At 29.0% G+C, this 22,128-nt stretch overlaps 1 protein-coding gene across 5 annotated transcripts in view; it reads right to left on the reverse strand.

The window, feature by feature from the left end:
- The window catches only part of LOC122498471 (teneurin-a), a 917,080-nt gene that overhangs the window by 291,698 nt on the left and 603,254 nt on the right, over positions 1–22,128 (reverse strand). Inside the window, exon 1 of one of the 5 annotated variants that reach the window (XM_043606208.1) lies at positions 4,663–4,779. The exons of the other annotated variants lie outside the window; for them this stretch is intronic. Within the exon in view, the coding sequence (XP_043462143.1) occupies positions 4,663–4,702 (40 nt within the window). The 5' untranslated portion in view covers positions 4,703–4,779. Of the gene's footprint in view, positions 1–4,662; positions 4,780–22,128 lie in introns of those variants that run through there. 5 annotated transcript variants of the gene reach the window in all.

A 22,128-nucleotide genomic window follows, 5' to 3' on the forward strand; every position in this document is an offset into this window, starting at 1 on the left:
TTTAAAAAAGAAATTATTGTCTTCTTTTTTTTCGAAAAATTAAAAAATTTTCAGTTTCTTTTTTAATTAAGTTTTCTAATTGACAAATATAATTTATAAACATTTTTTCCCTTTATTTTTCAAAAACTTTGAATTTTATTACAACAATTGAAATTAAGAAATAGAATTGATGCAAAATTATTTCCTTATGAAAATTGAGAATTTTCTAGAAAAAAAATAAACGGAAATATCTAATGTTTGTCTTGCCAAAAGAAAAAAATGTGGTTGTAAATAATATTGTTATTGAGAAATAAAAAATTATGCATATAATGGATATATTTCTTACTTCTTAATAAAAATTTTTTAACAACCCAATGGGAAGTAAACGATTGGTTCAATAATGGGCCATGCTTGGCGAACTCCGTTCCATTATTGGAACATTAATGGCAACCATCATTGGACCACCAATGGTTTAAACTTGGGATGATCACGCTACTGCCAATGATCGGTAGCCAAGCATCGGGCCAATCCCTAGTAGAAATTTGTCGTGGCATGACTAGATTTATTCAAGTTACTGTACAGTTTTAGTCCTGGAAGTTTAATCTAGCTTAACTGGCGAATTACTAGACAGCTACTGCATAACACTGTTAAAGAAAATATAAAGTTGAACTTGATTATTACTGCATAGAAGTCCTGTACAGTTATTTTCATGGCACTGTCGAGGCGTTCCGAGAAATGATGTTCCAAAGTTTGTCGTGGCGTTAGCGCTACCGCCAGTTTCAGTAACTAAACAGTTGTGTATTGACATTTTCGAAATATTTTCTATAAAATAAATCTTTTGGTTTTACAGTTTATAGTTTTTATAATTTTAATTTTGTTCTTTTATTTTACTGTTGACAACTAAATAACAAATTTTTTAAATTATTTAATATTAAAATTTTGATTTAATAATAAAAATTTCTTTTCAATCAAAATTTATTTTTAATGAAAATTCCTTTAGAAAAAAAAAATTTTTTTAAAATTCGCTTCAATTAATTGAGTTAATTAAAATAACTAATTTTTTTAATTCAGAAGACAATTTCTTTTCAAGATTATATACTCTTATTATATGTATAAATATTAATTTAACAAACCTGTTACATACAAAAAGTTAGAATTGGTCCAATAAAGTGAGGTTATGTTTTACATTGATGAATTGACGTTGACATATGTATAGCTCTCCGATCTGAATAACAGAACTGTCTATAATTAATGACAGTAGACAGTAACAATTTATTACTAATTCCTTACGGAAAAAATAGACATAATTCTAGTTACACCCGCGAATTATTTCTTTCAGTGTATACTCTGATGTATTTATGGAAAATGTCTACACAACACTGTTCAGTTGCTGGACTGACGGTAGCGCTAACGCCACGACAAACTTTGAAACATAATTTCACGGAACGCCTAGACAGTACCATGAGAATAACTGGACAGACAGAACTTCTATACAGTAATAATCAATAAGTTCAACTTTAGAGTGTTATGCAGTAGCTGTCCAGTAATTCGCCAGTTGAGCTAGAAAAGATGAAAAAGGGAACTGCTTTACCTGCCGGTAGAGTATGGTTCTTATTTTTCCGGAATCGTCCATCGACTAGAACGGCCGTGATGCGTAAAGCGTGCGTTTAGGTATTTCGTCCCAGTGTGACCCGAGTTCGCTCCCCGAAACCGCTAGATATTTTTCGTTTGAACTGAATTAATTCTTCATATTAGGGTTTACTTATAAGTTTGTAGTGTGATAAAATAATAATATTTATTTCAGTGTTGTGCTTAATTAAAGGAAAAAGTGAATGTTGTTTAATGTAAAAAAATGACATGTGTTCAAGAATCAGTAATTTTTATATTTTTTTTTAATTATGTAGTTATTTAAAAATAATTTTACAGATAATTTATTATAAATCATTTATTATACGGAACAATAGATACACCAACAGTAAAAATATAGTTTCGTAAAATTTTAATTTATTTAATTTGTTGACAAAAAAATTTAACGTTATATTTTCAAATTTGTACGTGTTTAATACGTAACGTCAATATAAAGAAAGTTTTGACATTTCCAAGTGAATTATTTTGTATAGTTTTTCTACAGGACTGATGATCAGAAACTGTAAAATTTGACTGGACAATAACTTGAAGAAATTAGCGTGACATCACTTTATAGTTTTTAGCCAGTTTAACTGTAAAGTGCCTCGAAATTTTCCAGTGGAACTGTCCAGTGCCCTTAAAGATACTATGACAAATTTCTACTAGGGATATTATTTGCCAAGGAATTGCCAAGGAGACAAAATCGATTTTCAAAAGCTTGATTTTTTATTGGCAGCCAACAAAAAACCAAGGTTTTGAAAATTGATTTTTCTTAATTATTAATTAAAATTTATTTTTAAAAAATATATTTTTCAAAAATTTATTTTAACAAAACATATTTTTTAAAAATATATATTTTTTTAAATTAATAGAACATATTAATTTAATTTGTCACCTCTGGTAAAACAAAGATGAAAGACTGATAAATTCCCTCACTTTATATTTTACAGTAGAGGGATAACTGTGAATGTCTTTGCGAGAGAGGAGCAGGTACTTATATAGAGCCAGTGAAACAGGTCACAAGCGAGAAGAAATCACTAGCATGCACTCTGGCGGCGCTTGTCGGAACTGTTTTCTGGCGCGCATGCATATCCTGACATTATCGACACAGCGCTTGGCAACCAACGTTGCGCCACTTCCGACAAGCGCCGCCAGATTGCATGCTAGTGATTTCTTCTCGCTTGTGACCTGTTTCACTGGCTCTATATAAGTACCTGCTCCTCTCTCGCAAAGACATTCACAGTTATCCCTCTACTGTAAAATATAAAGTGAGGGAATTTATCAGTCTTTCATCTTTGTTTTACCAGAGGTGACAAATTAAATTAATATGTTCTATTAATTTAAAAAAATATATATTTTTAAAAAATATGTTTTGTTAAAATAAATTTTTGAAAAATATATTTTTTAAAAATAAATTTTAATTAATAATTAAGAAAAATCAATTTTCAAAACCTTGGTTTTTTGTTGGCTGCCAATAAAAAATCAAGCTTTTGAAAATCGATTTTGTTTCCTTGGCAATTCCTTGTCAACTAATATTGGCCCGATGCTTGGCTACCGATCATTGGCAGTAGCGTGATCATCCCAAGTTTAAACCATTGGTGGTCCAATGATGGTTGCCAATTGTTTTGCCAAGAAAAAACCATTGGGTACCAAGCATGGCCCATTATTGAACCAATCGTTAACATTGGCAACTTCCCGTTGGGAATTAACAATTTTCTAGTATTTTTTAAAAATAAAAAGGAGAATAATTTGCATAATAATTTATATGAGTCAAATAAAATTTCTTACCTAAAAAAGCATATAACAAACAAAATAATTATATTTTATATTTGTCAATCATAATTTTTTTTTAATTTTCTAATTTCTAATATTATTTTATTATAAATCATGGAAAAATTCCAATGCATATTTTCGATTTGTCAAAAAATATTTTTTAAAGGAAAAAAACAAAAGCATACACAGAAACTAACTTCAAAGTGTGTACAGACAGAATAAAAGAATGAAATACGAAGATTATTATGGTTATAATTTCTTAATTATCCGTTTTAATTATTTCTTAATTGTTATTGTAATTATAATATTATAATTTATAATTATTAATTATTATCATTAAGAAGAAGAAAAAATGAGATTTTATAATTTTTTTTTTTATGAAAAAAGAAAAACTTTCAAGGAAAAACAATAAAACGTGTTAATTTGTCTTCTCAATAATGACAATTTTCGTTTCGGTGAAAATTGTCCTCGAAAATCTAAATTCAATTCAGAGCATGAGCAGACAGCTAGGTAGTGCAATCAGCCAAATAGAAAAGGTCCCTTGCGAGTCTGGTGTAGACTCGCAAAATTTTGTCTCTCGTTTCTTGGTCCCTGGTTTATATACATACATTTTCCAGCATCACCCATTGTACCAGAAAAGGGGGATAATGCATTTGCCCCAATTTAAATTCCGAATGAGACGTGCGTCTAGAGTCCGCAAGACTTAATATTATCCTGAATACAAGGAAGCAGGAGGGGGGAGGGCGGTGGATAGTTCTTAAGCCATGTACATATACATATATTTCCCCAAATAGGCTCTTGCGCTGACAACCATACTGACTATATACTATCCCAAGGGACCAAGATTATCCTCCACTTTCCCTCCACGTTTATTGTTTACATAATCATCTCTTTTTATTATATCATCACTATATTGTGTGTTTGTACCATTATTGAGATAATAATTTGCTTTCATTTCATTACTTTGTCAAAGTATTTTTTTTTTGTCTTTATTTTCTTTGTTTTTGTTTTTATTGTCTTTTTGCAAAAGGAAATAAACATTGTAAATAGAAAACCAATATAAAGAGCATATATATATATATATATATATATATATATATATATATATATATATATATATATATATATACAAAGATAGTTTGGAATTATTATCGTCTTAAGTTAGTGGGAATGTGGGAGTAATAAAATTGCTCTGTTTTCAGAAGAATCGGGGAGAGGGGGGAGAGAGGCAAAAGATCGTAAATACGAGCCTCTCACTCTGCAAGGGTACGTGATGATACTCACCGACGCGGTCTATATCTTCCTGTGTATAATAGTGGTGCATGACTGCGGTTCTCAGCGTTTCGAGGTGGCGATTAAATCACAACACACTTGTCCAGTTTATGGCCGGAGATCAATCATTGTGACCATGGGCAGCAATCACTTCACACACCACTTTAACAAATCCTCAAGTCACCAGTTCCATAATTTTCTTTTTAGTAATTATTTTTTTTTTTTTTTTTACAATCAGGTGAAAGTTAACAATTGTAACTCAACATGTTTTAACACAATATTTACAAAATTTAAAATAAAAACTTTCCTTTAACACAAACACTTTGGAAATATTTTTTTTATAACAAAAAGGACGATCACAGTATAAAATTATTGTGGACGGGTTTTTGAATGGTTTTTTTAACGGACGAGAATTAATTTGGATGGATGATAATAATAATAATAAATTGACAATAAGAAATGATAAGAAAAGGTTATACCGGCAATGATAATGATAAAATTGAGATGCTGTGTAAAAAGGATGATAACGCGACGGTAGACAACATTTTAGTTGATACGATACTGGCTGATTCTGCGCCGCGGCCGCCCTTGCTGCAGTGGCGCCACAACGGTGATTCTTACCACTCCCTCGCTAAAGTTAAGCAGCATCGCCGTTCGTTCATCGGACCGACGCCACCGACAGTATCGATTGGCCCAGTTGCCTCTCGTCGTCACACAAACGTTCCAACGTCGACCCACCAACAGCACCAACACTACTCACCTTCTTCGCCATGTTCTTCACCTTCGACCCTATAAAACGCGCGACTCCCTTTCATCCTTTTCCGGGGACAGTGGGAAATTCTCGATCTTCCTTTTTTCGACAAAAAAAAAAAAAAAAAAAATTCAAAACCAAACTTCTCTCTCAAGATCAAGGAGTCAATATAACAATCTAGATTTGGATCTATAGAAAAAAATTGCACAATGAAATAATTTAATGATGTTCTTCGTCTTTTTACATTGGCGAAGAAATGAAAAATCTTTTTTGGAAATTGAGATTTTCTTTTCACTTCACTTTCAATGTCACTTCATTTTCATTGAAATTAACTTATTTTTTTACAGAAAATTTAGAGAGCAAATAAAGATAATTTCAACTAAAATAAAATAACAGTGAAAGTGACGAATGAATGAGGTGAAAGTCAAGTGAAAATGAAGTGAAGTTACAGAATTGACCCCCACGGTGTCAAATCTGTAACTTTACTTCACTCTCACTTCATATTCACTTTAATTTCACTTTCACTTGACTTTTACATCCCTCTCAGTTCACTTTTACTCACTTCAATTTTACTTCACTCTCACTTCACTTACACTTTACTTTCACTTTACTTTCACTTTACTTTCACTTTACTTTCACTTTATTTACACTTTATTTACACTTGACTTTCACTTTATTTACCCACGGGGTCAATTCTGTAACTTCACTTCACTCTCACTTCACATTCACTTCACTTTCACTTTCACTTGACTTTTACTTCCCTCTCAGTTCACTTTCACTCACTTCAATTTTACTTCACTCTCACTTCACTTACACTATACTTTCACTTTACTTTCACTTTCTTTACACTTGACTTTCACTTTTACTGTCACTTCAGTTTTATTGAATTTAACTTATCTTGAAAATTTTTAGAAAATTTAGATCGTAAATAAAGTTAAATTCAATAAAAATAAAGTATCAGTAAAAGTGAAGTAAAAGTCAAAGTGAAAATGAAGTAAAGTTACAAAGGGACGCATGATTATTCCCCAAATGTCATTTTTCCGAAATGTCATTTTACCGAACTGCACTTTTGCGAATAGTCATTTTTGCGAAATGTCACTTTTGTGAATTGTCATTTTTGCGAAAAGCTATTTTTGCGAATTGTCATTTTTGCGAATGGCCATTTTTACGAATAGTCAATTTTCCGAAAAGTCATTTTTGCGAATTGTCATTTTTGCGAATCGACATTTTTACGAATTGTCAATTTTCCGAAAAGTCATTTTTGCGAATCGCCATTTTTACGAATTGTCAAATTTCCGAAAAGTCATTTTTGCGAATTGTCATTTTTGCGAAAAATACAATAGAAAACTTGTAGGTCTATAAAATTAACTATTGTATTTTTCGCAAGAATGCCAATTCGCTAAAATGACTTTTCGAAAAATTGACAATTCGTAAAAATGGCGATTCGCAAAAATGACTTTTCGGAAAATTGACAATTCGTAAAAATGTCGATTCGCAAAAATGACAGTTCGTAAAAATAGCTTTTCGCAAAAATGACAATTCGCAAAAATAACAATTCGTAAAAATAACTTTTCGCAAAAATGACTATTCGCAAAAATGACTATTCGCAAAAATGACAATTCGTAAAAATGGCGATTCGTAAAAGTAGCGATTCGCAAAAATGACATTTCTTAAAAATGACAATTCGCAAAAATGGCAATTCGTAAAAATGACTTTTCGCAAAAATGACATTTCACAAAAATGTTTTTTCGTAAAAATGACAATTCGCAAGAATGACTTTTCGGAAAATTGACAATTCGTAAAAATGTCGATTCGCAAAAATGACTTTTCGGAAAATTGACAATTCGTAAAAATGGCGATTCGCAAAAATGACAATTCGCAAAAATAGCTTTTCGAAAAAATGACAATTCGCAAAAGTGACCTTTCGCAAAATTGGCTTTTCGCAAAAATGAGTATTCGCAAAAGTGCAGTTCGGTAAAATGACATTTCGGAAAAATGACATTTGGGGAATAATCATGCGCCCCAGTTACAAAATCGACTCTTGGGGGTCGATTTTGTAATTTTACTTCATTTTCACTTTCACTTCCGATTCACTTCCGATTTACTTCTATTTCATTTTCACCTGACTTTTACTACCCTTTTAGTACACTTTCACTCACTTCAATTTCACTTCACTCTTACTTTACTTAAACTTTACTTTTACTTTTACTCTCACTTCATTTTTATTGATTTTAATTTATCTTCAAAATTTGAAGAAAATGTGGAATGTAAATAAAGTTCAATTCAGGAAAAATAAAGTGACAGTGAAATGAGAGTGAAGCAAAAATAAAAAGTTGAATGTAAAGTGGGAGTGAAAAAGAAATAAAATTGAGCGAATTGAATCGATTTTTAAAAAGTCGACCGCCATATTGGATCCGACATTTTGAATTTTGCAAATCTGACCTTAGAATCGTAATCAGTGAACCTAAAAACATATAGACTTTAAACTTTTATTGAACTTCATATCCTCTTTTACTTTTTTTACAAAACAAGTAGTAAAAACAAGTTTTATTCAAACGACATATCCTGTTTTTCACATTTTTCCAAAAACAAGTAGTAAAAACAGATTTCAGTCAAACATCATATCATATGTTTCGTATTTTTCTAAAATAAGTGGAAAAAACAAGTTTCAGTCAGACAGAATTTCATATTTATTCTACTTTTTCTAAAAAAAGTAGTGAAAACAAGTTTTAGTCAGACATATAATTTTTTATATTTAGCTTCTTTCTGAATTAAGCACAGAGAAAACTGAGTTAAAAACAAGTAGTAAAAACAAGTTTCAGTCAGACGACATGTCCTTTTTTTAATATCTTTCAAAAATAAATAGTAAATACAAGTTTCAATCAGACATAATTTCCTATTAATTGTATTTTTTCTAACATAAGTAGTAACAACAAGTTTTCGTCAGTCTTAATTTTTAAACTTTCGCATTTTTCTAAAGTAAGTAGTGAAAATAATTTTTAGTCAGACGTCATATCCTATTTTTTGTATTTTCAAAATAAGTGGTAAAAACCAGTTTTAATCAGACATAATTTCATATTTATTCTACTTTTTCTAACAAAAGTAGTGAAAACAAGTTTTAGTCAGACGTAATTTCCTATTGTCCGTATGTTTCTAAATTAATTAGTGAAAATAAATTTTAGTCAAACTTAAAATCTTATTTTTCATATTTTTTCAAAAATAAGTAGTAAAAACACTCTCACTTCACTCTCACTTTCCTTTCACTTCACTTTCACTGCAATTTTATCAAACTTTCACTTCACTTTATTTTCATTGAATATAAATAAAGTAAAATTCAGTGCAATAAAGTGACAGTGAATGTGAAGTGAAAGGCACTTCACTTCAGTTTCATTTCAATTTGAAGTCACTATCTCCACGCTCCCTCTTCACTGTCACTTCATTTTCACTTCACTTTCATTTAACTTCATTTTCTCTTAATTTTCAATACACTTTCACTTCACTTTATTTTTATTGAATTTAACATATCTTCAAAATTTTACGAATAATAAATGTAAACAAGTTTTAATTAGACATAATTTCCTATTTATTGAACTTTTTTCAAAATAAAAACAAGTTTTAGTTAGACCTCATACTCTATTTCTCGTATTTTCCAAAATAATGAGTATGAAAACAAGTTTTCATCGACCATAATTCTCTATTTATTACATTTTTCTAAAATAAGTAGTAAAACAAGTTTTAGTCAGACATAATTTCCTATCTTTCGTATTTCTCTAAATTAAGTAGTGAAAATAACTTTTAGATAAACGTCATATCCTAGTTTTCGTATTTTTCCAGTACAAGTAGTGAAAATAAGTTTTAGTCAGACGTCATATTTAATTTTCGTATTTTTCCAAAATAAGTGGTATACCTAAACAAGTTTTAATCAGACCTAATTGTCTATTCATTGAATTTTTTCGAAACAAGTAGTAAAACGAGTTTTAGTCAGACATAATTGTCTATTTTTTGTATTTTTTCTAAAATAAGTAGTGAAAGTAACTTTTAGTCAGACATCATATCCTATTTATCGCATTTTTCTAAAATAAGTGATAAAAACAAATTTTAGTCAGACGTCATATCCTATTTATAATAGTATTTTAAAACAAGTAGTAGAAACAAGTTTTAGTCAGACATAATTTCCTACCTTTCGTATTTTACTTAATTAAGTAGTGAAAATAACTTTTAGCATGACAAATAATCCCATTTTTCTTGTTTTTCCATAATAAGTAGTAAAAACAATTTTTAGCCAGACATAATTTACTATTCTTCGTATGTTTTCTAAATTAAGTAGTGAAAATAACTTTTAGTCAGACTACTAATCCCATTTTTCTTGTTTTTCCAAAAATTAAGTAGTAAAAACAGATTTTAATCAGACACAACTTCCAGTCTGAAGTGATTTTCAATAAAAATTAAGTGATAGGGAAAGTAAAAGTGAAATGAAAGTGAAATGAAAGTAAAGTGTAAATAAAGGGAGAGTGAAGCTAGAATGAGGTAAGTGTGAGGTAAGTTTGAAGTGAGAATGAAATGAAAGTACAGTGAAAATAAAGTGACAGTAAAGTGAGAGTGAAGTGAAAGTAACGTGAAAGTTTTATGAGAGTAAAGTGAAAGTGATTTGAAAGTAAAATGAAATAAAGTGACAGTAAAGTGAGAGTGAGATAAAAGTGAAATGAGAGTAAAGTGATAATGAGGTGAAAGTGAAGTTTGAGTGAAGTGAAGGTGAAAATAAAGTGAAGTGAAGTGAAGTGAAAATAAAGTGACAGTGAGGTGAGAGTCAGGTGAAATTGAAGTGAGAGTGAAGTGAAGTTAAAGTTATAGTATCACACCCCAGGATAGATTAATTCAGGCAGAAGGTGAATATCAAAAATGAAAAAAAAGTATTCAACAGTCAATGTTCATTCACAGAAAAATAAAAACCATATCCAATTAATCTTACTAATAGACGATTTGTCTGCTATTAAACTAATAGCAAAATATTCTGAGTAGTTGATGAATTTACTATGATAATTTTTGAGCAAAATGGATACTACATCCACTAACCATATATACTCACTACTGATCAATTTCCACTTCCACTAATAAATTCAATCAATATCCACTTCTACTAATTGGAAATTAAACCAAAGATAGTCTTACTAATGTGAATTGTTCTTCTATTCATGTAATTAATTTAATTAAAAGAAATGTAATTTGAAATTTCTAACAAAACATTCTCCAAAGCAAATAGTGGACAATAATCATTATCGTTGTACTCGAGACGAAACTGCAGACCTGAATTGATAAATTGATTACACAACATTAGCTTCCTGTATATACATACATACATACAGTAGTGGTCAAGTACTTCTCATTCAAATGACTACAATTCCAATACTAATTTGATTTCAACAAGTTAATATAGTGACTGCTTTTGAGTTTTAAAGGACTTGAACATAAAAAAAATCTAATTGCATCGAGAGCAAATTTTTAAAATTTTCTTTATGTCCTCCACCATTACCTAACATTCATAATACAAAACTGAACAATAAAGAATCTTGTTTGCCAAAAAAAGACACTGTATTGTCAGCAAAAAAAAAAAAACAAAAAAAAATAAAATCGAATAGCTGAACGATGAATCAACTTGTAAATATTGATGAGCGAAATTTCAAGTTTCATTTCTGTCGATTCGTAAATCCGAATGATGCTTTCTTGGCTGGCTGTCTTTTTTTCTCCACTTGTCGAGACAATAATTTCGTCTACTTGAGCAAATGTGCCGATCACAGTGTAGATATAGATATTTAGTTATATCATCTGGCAAGGACCCATGAAATGGCACATTTAGGCCAGTCAATGTGAATGAAATTTCGTTGAATGTGAATTTAAGAAGAAAAATAGGAGAACATTATTAACATACTGTTCTGTTCAAAGTGAAACTATTGTTACATTTTTTATACGTTTTCACAAAAAAGTTTAGTTTTGGTCAATAATAATAATCCGTTCCAAAAGCAATCGTAGACCTTTTGAGAATGATTACTTCTACTTATTTATTCTCAATGGGTACTTATTTATTTATTGTTGAATGATTTCTAAAAAAAATAATATATTTAAATAATTTTTTAATTTCAATTTTATTTTCCCTTTCACTTTCACCTTCATTTTCACTTTCACCTTGATAGATTTGCATTTTTACTTTCATTTCCACTTTCACATTGACAGATTTGTATTTTCACTTTCATTTTTAATTTTACTAATTTTTTTCACATTCACTTTCACTTTCGCCTTTGATACATTATCATTTCTAATTTCATTCATTTTTTTATGGATTTTCTCTTTCATTTTCATTATCATAACATTTTGTTTAATGATGAGAAAAGTGAAAGTAAAATGACAGTGAAGTGCTAATGAGGCGAAAGTGAAGTGAAAGTAAAGTGAAAATAAAGTGAAAATAAAGTAAAAGTAAAGTGAAAGTAAAGTGAAAGTAAAGTAAAAGTAAAGTGAAAGTCAAATGAGAGTAAAGTGATAATGAGGTGAAAGTGAAGTGAGAGTGAAGTGAAAGTAAAGTGAAAATAAAGTGAAAGTAAAGTAAAAGTAAAGTGAAAGTGAAATGAGAGTAAAGTGATAATGAGGTGAAAGTGAAGTGAATTTCACTTTTATTTTTACATTAACTTTAATAGAATTTTATTTTCACTTTCATTTTCACTTTGTCAGATTTTCATTTTTTCTTTCTGTAAAAGTGAAAATGGAAAGAAAAATATCTGTCAAAGTGACAGTGAAAAATAAAGAAAAAAAACATCTGTCAAAATAAAAGAAAGAATGAAAGTAAAAATGAAAGAAGAATTAAAATAGCGAAACGTTTTAGAATCATTGTAAATAAACAAATAAATTTTTAAAAAATTTTTGAAAGGGATAAAGATAAATATAAATTTATTTACTTCCTAAAATAGTTTTACAAATTTTCGATCATGACATAAGTAATGTTCAAAAGTTAAAAACTTTCCTTTCAGTTGTTTGCGGTTAAGGGATAACTTCATTTTTTTTCTTCCATCAAGCAAAAGATCCTCGAAATGAAAGTAAAGTTCTCATCGCAATTTTCGTGAAAAGCGAAGAAATTAAAAGTCTTTGAAAGCAGCCAGAGAAAGCTGTAATCAGCTTACAGATCTCTTTCCAAGTTCATCAGTCTCTGTTTTCTTTTGCGCGATATTCTTCTTCAGTGCGCGGTGTATACAAGGTCCTCTTAGCGCAGTGCTAAACATTTCTAAGGATTCCTAATATTCTATACAGGTAATGGACAAAAAAAATATTAATTTAATTTTTGCAATAAAAAGAAAAAAATTTTCCTTCTCTTTGAAAGAAAATCTCTTTGAAGGAAAGTTTTTAAAAATGGTTTAACAAAAAAAAAAAAAAAAAAATTCGATAGTCGATGATGGATTTAATGACAAATAACTTTAGCATCACTTGATACAAACCTTGTTACACACAACAATAAGGAGGACGATGTCTCGACTACGTTGCGCTAGGTTTCCATAACAGGCGATAAAGATTCTTGCTCAACTATGATTTTATGGTTTAGGTTCACGGTGATATACTTTACGACTATAGTCAACTGCAAAAGGTAATTCGAATTTCTGATTTTACGTTCCTGAATCTTCTTTTATTACTGGGAAATTCCAGCGGGTTAGTTAATGAAAATTAATGGATGATTAACCATTAGATATCTCATTATTTTCCCTAGTCATTAAAATTCATTGTTGCTTGACATTTGTTGGTGCAAAATTCAACAGTATTTTTTGTATTTTTTCTTGATTATTATAATGATGGTGATGATGATAATCATCGATTTGGAAAATTTAATTTGTTTTACTTTCCATTCTCTTTATGATTTTTGGCTCAAAATTTCTGAAGCGTGCCACTAATTTTTCGATAAAGATATTTTTATATTTCATATCAATAATTTTATAGTATTTTCTTACCAACATATGACCCCATAGATGATTTTGCAAAATTTTAATTTTTTTAAAAGTTATTGTTCAAACAATTTTTACGCATCAAATTTTATTGAACAATTTTTTCCTACCGTTCTATTTGATGTATTTTAATAATAATTTGGTATAAGTAATATACAACAAACATACCTTCGAACAAAAAATATTTGTTAGATTTTATTCATAATTTGTTTAAAATAGCAACAATTATTGGAAACAAAAAGAAATAAAATAAACTTCTCCGCCTAATTTCGTATTTTTTCTGGTCAATTATGATTCCTTGTTTTATCACAAGTATTAAAAAAAAAGTCCGTATATTGGATTAGGTAAAAAATTATTAATATTTTTGTTACCGCGCTCGCTGCGCTCCACACTGGGATAAAAAGACAAAATTTGTTTCAAATTAACTTTTAGACCACAATTTTTAACGAAATTAAAAAAATGCGTTTTTCCTCTAACTCAGAACTAAATTCTAAAAAGATCTGCGAAAGTAGATTTTTTAAATTTTGTTTTATAAATTTTTAATGTTAATGTAAAGTGTAATAAAATGATTTTTTAAACTTTTGAATATATTTTAAACAAAAATTTTTTTACGTACTCAATATTGCATACAATTTATGTCTGGGAGTGTGTAAGTATTAAAGAAATTATTTCTTAGATTACAAATTGTTATAAACAAATTAAATAAACAATTATTTTCTGGGCGAAGATAGGACTGAAAAAAATTTGTTTGTTTTATAAATTTACTTCAGATAATTTCTATTTAACTTTCTTTTAATGAAATTTATGTTTTGCAATAATTTTTCTGAATTATTTGAACAAATTTTAACAAATAATTGCCTTATAAGGACATTTTTGGGCACAAATGAATAAAATTTTTTACAATTAATGTTTCTCCTAAATCGCCTAGAAATTATCCTCATGAAAAAGTTATTTTGCAAATAACTTTATTATCTTTATAAACAATTACACTTTGGGCAAAGTTACGTCTAAAAGAATTTTTTTTGTAAATTTACTTCAGCTTATTGCAATCTAATTTTTTTCAATGAAACTTATATTTTGCGATAATTTTGCTTAGTTATTTAAACAATTTTAATAAACAATTGCATTTTACGGACATTTTTGAACAGAAATAAAATAAATCTTCAAAAAAAATTTAGCAAGCTTTATTCAAACAAGTTTTAAAATCCTTTTATTTTTTTATTAAAATATTTTCATTAAATTTAATTGTTAATGCAATTTATTTGTAAGAATAAGAGGAATTGGGGCAAAACTTCGTTTTTATTAGAAGAAATTAACTGTATAATTAAATCTTAATTTAAAAAATAGACGATTAATTTTTGGACAAAAATGTTTGATGAATATAATTGTTTATTTAATTTGTTTATAAAAATGATAAAGTTATTTAAAAAATAATTTATTTTCCATGATAATCTCTGGGCAGGTTAGAAGAAAACTTAATTCTAAAAATTCGATTTATTTCTGTCCGAAAATGTCCTTAAAATGCTATTGTTTATTAAAATTGTTTAAATAATTAAGAAAAATTATCGCAAAAACATAGGTTTCATTAAAAAAAAGTTAAATTGCAATAAGCTGCAATACATTTATAAAAAAAAATTCATTTAAGCATAACTGCGCCTAAAATGTAATTGTTTATATAATTTGTTTATAAAAATGATTAAGTTATTTGCAAAATAATATTTTCATGAGAATAAACTCTAGGCTGCTTAGAATAAACATTAATTGTAATAAATTTGATTCATTTCTGCGCAAAAATAATAAACAAATTTTTTTTACTCCTATCTTCGCCTCGAGTATAATTGTTTATTTAATTTGTTTATAACAAAATTGTAATCTTAGAAACAATTTTTTTACTACTTACACACCGCCAGACATAAAATGTATGCAGTATTGAGTATGTAACAGAATTTTTGTTTAAAATATATTTAAAAGTTTAAAAAATCATTTTTTACAATTTACATTAACATTACAAATTTATAAAACAAAATTTAAAGAATCGACATTCACAGATCTTTTTAGAATTTAGTTTTGAGTTAGTGGAAAAACGCATTTTTTTAATTTGGTTAAAAATTGTGGTCTAAAAGTTAATTTGAACCAAATTTTGTCTTTTTATCCCAATGTGGAGCGCAGCGAGCGCGGTCACAAAAATATTAATAATTTTTTCCCTAATGCAATATACTGACTTTTCTTTTTTTAAATACTTGTGATAAAACAGGGAATCATAATTGAGCAGGAAAAATACGAAATTAGGCGGAGAAGTTTATTTTATTTCTTTTTGTTTATATTAATTGTTGCTATTTTAAACAAATTATGAATAAAATCTAACAAATATTTTTTGTTCGAAGGTATGTTTGTTGTATATTACTTATACCAAATTTTATTAAAATCCATCAAATAGAACGGTAGGAAAAAATTGTTAAATAATTTGATGCGTAAAAATGGTTTAAACAATAACTTTTAAAAAAATTAAAATTTTGCAAAATCAACTTTGGGGTTATGTTTTGGTAAGAAAATACTATAAAATTATTGATATGAAATATAAAAATATCTCTATCGAAAAATTATTGGCACGCTTCAAAAATTTTGAGCCATCTATGATTGTCTGACATCATTATCATCATTATCATCTTCAGGAATTAAGGGATTAGAAGCAGGCAGTAGCAGAAAAAAAAGATTTTAAATACTTTTTCAAGTAGATTATTGTTTTCATAAAAAGAATTAAACAATGTTTTCAAGTTCAGACCACAAAATTTTGAGACAAAAATATTTCAATTTTATTGTATCATCTAAAAGGCTAACCTGACTTCGTGGGTCATAATCATTATCATCTTTCAAAAATAAAATTTCTTTTATCTTTTATGTTAAATGTTCTCGCTAATTAAACTTCATCGTTCTTTGACCTTGGGTTAAAGTGAAGCATTTTCTTCGCAAACTTGTCTAGACAGAAAAATTTAATAGTGGTAGTCCCTGTTAGTATTTTGGTTTTGAGCAACATCTGACTGTGTGCAGCAGGACTGGATGACGATCTGATTGCGAACCACCCGTTGATATTGTCGAGTACTCGAGGCAGCGGATCATAATAATAACGACAATAATAATGGAACCGCAGTTCTTTGTCGTCGCTCATGCTCTCCTCTCTCTCTTATTCTCTTCATCTCCCTCCATATGCATTCTAGACACCCTTGCAAACCATTCTCTTTTGCCTTCAAAATAGCCAACGACGCCAGAGAGAATTGTCTCTAGCTCATAAAATGGCTAAGACCATGACTAACCCACCCATTATTATATGGATAACACTTGACAAGCTAAAGTGACATTCCTTTCCTACCTTGAAAAATTGACATGTACGCCGACCAATGGGTCAGAATCCTCTTTTGAGTGAGTGAGCATTTTACAATTTGACAAGTGTCAAGCAGATTTTGTCAATTAGATGATGTCACTTTGAACACTAATGATGGTACGAAAGAGTGAAAGGGAGTAAATGGCACGTACGTAGACGACAAGATCGATGAATTCAAATGTGAATCTAAGGTTGGTTATGAACTACATTGCTTGTGGCTAGAGAAGAGAATTTTTATTGTGGACGTAAAAATATCACAGCCTCCAAAGAAAAACAGTTTTTAAGTTCGGAAATCATGTAACTTCACTTCCCTGTCACTTAATTTAAATTCACTTTCACTTGACTCTCACTTCACTTTCATTTTATTTTCACTTTACTTTCACTTCAATTTTACATGTACATCAACTTAGCGAAACAATTTCAAAATTTTTAAATAATTTGCCGCTAATTAGTTGTGACAAAAAACAATTTTTTAGCTCCTTATTTTTTTATATTGAGTGTTTTGCTAAAATTTAAAGTTAGGGAAGCACCCATTTTAACAATGATAATTATTAAGATTCACTAAATTCTTTTTCATAGGAATTTGACATTTTTTTGCCGCTAAACAATAGGCTAGTTCGTTTTTCAAAATAATAAAAATTTCAAAAAAATATATTAATAAAAAAATTCTTTTTTTGACAAAAATTTCAAAACAGCAAAAAAACATAAGTATTTTAATATAAAATACAAAGAATCATAAAATTATAACATAATTATAACAAAAAATTGACAGAAAAAGTTGACAATTTCAATTTACAAATATAATTAAACAAATGAAATGGATGAGAGAAATTTCGATAAAAACCAAACCGACTTCAGAAACTGAAGAAAGAGTAGAAAAGTATCTTGTCTCTTGTCAAAAATCCTATTTTTGCTAAGTTTTTTGTTCATTTTCAATGAAAAATTGGTTTAAACAATTTAAATATGTAACGAAAAAAAAAACTCATCGTTTAGTATCTAAATAAGTCCAACGACTTAAATTATTGGTATTGACACAGTTTTCTTAAAACTATCAAAATAATTAACCAAATTGTATGGATTTAAATAAAAAAGTTTCAATCAAATGAAAATTTTATTTATATATCTTTGGTATCAATTCGTTGCTCTTAGTGGACTCGCTTAAATCCAAGGAGAAAAGTTAGAGACTTCAACTTCAGTCTCACTACACAATCACTTCACTCTCACATTACATTACTTTTACTTCACCTTCACTTAACTTAAATTACGAAAGATAGGAAATTATGTCTGACTAAAAATTGTTTTTACTACTTACTTGAAAAAAGTTCAATAAATAGGAAATTATGTCGGATTAAAACTTGTTCATATTACTTATTTAAGAAAAATATGAATAATAGAATATGACGTCTGACTAAAACTTGTTTTTACTACTTGTTTCGAAAAAACAAGAAAAATAGGATACGAAGTCTGACTAAAAGTTATTTTCACTACTTAATTAAGTAAAATACAAAAGGTAGGAAATTATGTCTGACTAAAACTTGTCTTTACTACTTACTTGAAAAAAATTGCAATAAATAGGAAATTATATCTAATTAAAATTTGTTCATATTACTTATTTTGGAAAAATATCGATAAAATAATATGACGTCTGATTAAAACTTGTTTTTACTACTTGTTTCGGAAAAACAAGAAAAATAGGATACGAAGTCTGACTAAAAGTTATTTTCACTAGTTACTTAAGAAAAATACGAAAGTTAGGAAATTATGTTTGACTAAAAATTGTTCTTACTACTTACTTTGGAAACAAAGGTTAATAAATAGAAAATTATGTCTGATTAAAACTTGTTTATACCACTTATTTTGGAAAAATACAAAAATTAAATATGACGTCTGACTAAAACTTGTTTTTACTACTTGTTTTGGAAAAACAAGAAAAATGGGATTATTAGTCTGACTAAAAGTTATTTTCACTATGTAGTTAATTTAGAAAAATTCGAAAAATAGGAAATTATGTCTGACTGAAACTTGTTTTTACTACTTGTTTTAAAATAATATTATAAATAGGATATAACGTCTGACTAAAATTTGTTGTTATCACTTATTTTAGAAAAATACGAAAAATAGGATATGATGTCTGACAAAAAGTTACATTTACTACTTAGGGAACGTTTATAAACTACGTAGCACGTCTAGGAGGAGGGGGGGTCAAGCAATTGTCTACCATAAAAGGAAAAAATGGCGCTAATACATGTAATTGCGTCCACGTGGGGGGAGGGGGGGGGTTAAAATTTCCAAAAAAATTGGTCTACGTAGTTTATGGACGTTCCCTTATTTTAGAAAAAATACGAAAAATAGAAAATTATGTCTGACTGAAACTTGTTTTACTACTTGTTTTGAAAAAATTCAATAAATAGAAAATTATGGCTGATTAAAACTTATTTATACTAATTATTTTGGAAAATACGATAAATAGAATATGACGTCTAACTAAAACTTGTTTTTACTACTTATATTGGAAAAACAAGAAAAATAAGATACGAAGTCTGACTAAAAGTTATTTTCACCACTAAATTTAGAAAAATATGAAAGATAGGAAATTATGTCTTACTTAAACTTGTTTTTACTATTTATTTTAAAGAAAGTTCAATAAATAGGAAATTATTTCTAATTAAAACTGGTTTACACTTAATTTTCGTAAAATTTTGAAAATATGTTAAATTCAATAAAAATAAAGTGAAGCGAAAGTGTATTGAAAATAAAGAGAAAATGAAGTTAAATGAAAGTGAAGTGAAAATGAAGTGACAGTGAAGAAGGAGCGTGGAGATAGTGACTTTAAATTGAAATGAAACTAAAGTGAAGTGCCTCTCACTTCACATTCACTATGTCACTTTATTGCACTGAATTTTACTTTATTTATATTCAATGAAAATAAAGTGGAGTGGAAGTTAGATAAAATTGCAGTGAAAATGAAGTGAAAGTAAAGTGAGAGTGAAGTGAGAGTGAAGTCAATGTTAAGTGAAAGTGAAGTGAAAGTCAATTGAAAGTGAAAGTCAAGTGAGAGTGAAGTTATAGTAAAGTGAATTTTATGTGAGAGAGAAGTGAAAGTGAAGTGAAAGTGAAGTGAAAGTGAAGTGAAAGTGAAGTGAAAGTGAAGTGAAAGTGAAGTGAAAGTGAAGTGAAAGTGAAGTGAAAGTCAAGTGAAAATGAAGTGAGAGTCAAGTGAAAGTGAAGTGAAAGTGAAGTGAAGTAAAAGTGTAGTGAGAGGAAATGTTAAGTGAGAGTGAAGTGAAAGTAAAATAAAACTGTAGTGAGAAGGAATGTTAAGTGAGAGTGTACGTTAAGCGAAAATTAAGTGAAAGTGAAGTGAAACTACAGAATCGTACTTCTGATTCAAAATTCAAAATGCAGATGCAATTTGAATATTCAAAAAGAAAAAACTCCCGCAATTGGAGTAAAATAGGAATGGTTAGTAAGTCGGAGTGGTTAGTAAAAAAAATATTATTCGAAGTGATTTTGAACGAAATTGCATAATGTAGTAGATATGCTAAGACTTTGAAATGCACATTATAGAATACGAAAGAAAGTTAAATGTACAATGGATTATAGGAAGTTTAATATAGAAATTTTCAGCTGGTGCGCAGGTAGTAATAAGATGAGTAAGAGCACATTTTCTCAATTAAAGTTACAGAAAACTTTCTGTCGTCTGGCGCTACTGCCTGGGGACGTTACTGCTTACGTATTCAACATCCTGAAGCTCATTCGGAGTTTGCTTCAGAGAGATTGCGATGTATTATCAGTTTTGGGATAGAGGAGCGAGCGAGAGAGGGAGAGAGAGAGGTTGTAGAATGAGAAGTGAAGGAAAGAGGAGAGGGAGAATGAGGGATTTTAGTCCGGAAACTCTGTCCCGCCTCTTTGGGTGCGCCAAAGGGAGCCGATATACTACTCTATCCGGTTGAGCGAAGAGTCACTATCGACGATGCTTCTCCTGCCACTGTGCAAAAGCATCCGAAGTTATGGACAAGGGGATTTCCAAAAATCAGTTACCACTAAAATCATGTTACACACAAGCATCAAATATTCCTTTAACGTTTACTCTCGACGCACACATATCGCCTCTAATATCATCTCCAACTCTGCTCCAATTAATTTTTAGAAAGAAGATATATCAAGAAATAAATACAACATTGTAAAAATAAAATAATAAATAAATTCACAGTTATAACAAATTGAGATAAAAAATGTATCGAAAATTGTTGCATCGCAACAATTTTTGATACATTTTTTATCTCAATTTGTTATAACTGTGAATTTGTAAATAACTGCGTGATTAATAAAAATTAAACCAATTCAAGATCAAAATATTTATAACTACAAAACAAAATCAATGAAATAAAAAACAAACTCCAAGAATCTCAACTTCGATATATAAATGAGGTTAAAATGAAACATACCCACGGGATTTGTGCTTACCCCCCTCCTCATAAAAGAAAAAAATTTGCCCCATGATGCAGACCAGGAAAGGGGACGTGCTCATCTGAATACATCATATACGTCATGGATTATACTTCTGGGACAACTTGACGTTGATTATTATTATTATCCCCCATCCGACAAATAAACACGCGCCAAATAATAAATCAACAGAATTTCATTTTTTTTCTTATTTATATAAAAGATTCATGACTTTTAATTAGAATGATCCAAATCGAAATTAATTTCCGGCCAATTAAATCACAGTTAAAAATTCATTCGTTTTCCGTTTCTGAATATTTAAGTTGGTGTGTAATTACTGTCATTTATGTAATGTTCAAGCAAGAGGTTATTCATTTGCATAATGGCAAGCATCGGGATGAGAGAATGGGAGATGGTGATTTTAAGTTTATACTATGCACGACTAAAATTTGTGCGGTGATAGTTCTTTCTAATAACTTAAGACTCGCGTGAAGGATCTACAAAGCAAGGGAAAACCGAGAGAAAAAGAGAGAGAGAGAGGGGGGCATGCACTATATAATTTGTCGCACGATCGTTAAAAAACGTTGGAAGTATTAATGCATATTCATCGAACACAATTTAACGAGCTGCAAGAAGAAAACTATTCAATTTATTCTCCACTCAAGTAGAAATTGTGAATTAATAGTGCGTCTCATTCGTTGGATACATTTTCCACTTAATAGGACTGTATAAAAAATGAATTCATCAAGTGGGAGTGGCTAAAAACCGCCTACTTAGGCGTGTCTTATTTTCTTGGCACTTTTTCTAATCGGTGTTGTTTTTTTAAGGAAAATTGTTCTAAATCAGTTGCCTTCTAATTTTATTTTTTCTTTGGATATTTTGCAAATTTTTAATCGTAGTGGGTGCGATTTTGGAATTTCACT

The sequence above is a fragment of the Leptopilina heterotoma genome, unplaced genomic scaffold, assembly GCF_015476425.1.
Source record: "Leptopilina heterotoma isolate Lh14 unplaced genomic scaffold, ASM1547642v1 Lhet_15, whole genome shotgun sequence".
Classification (NCBI taxonomy): Eukaryota; Metazoa; Arthropoda; class Insecta; order Hymenoptera; family Figitidae; genus Leptopilina; species Leptopilina heterotoma.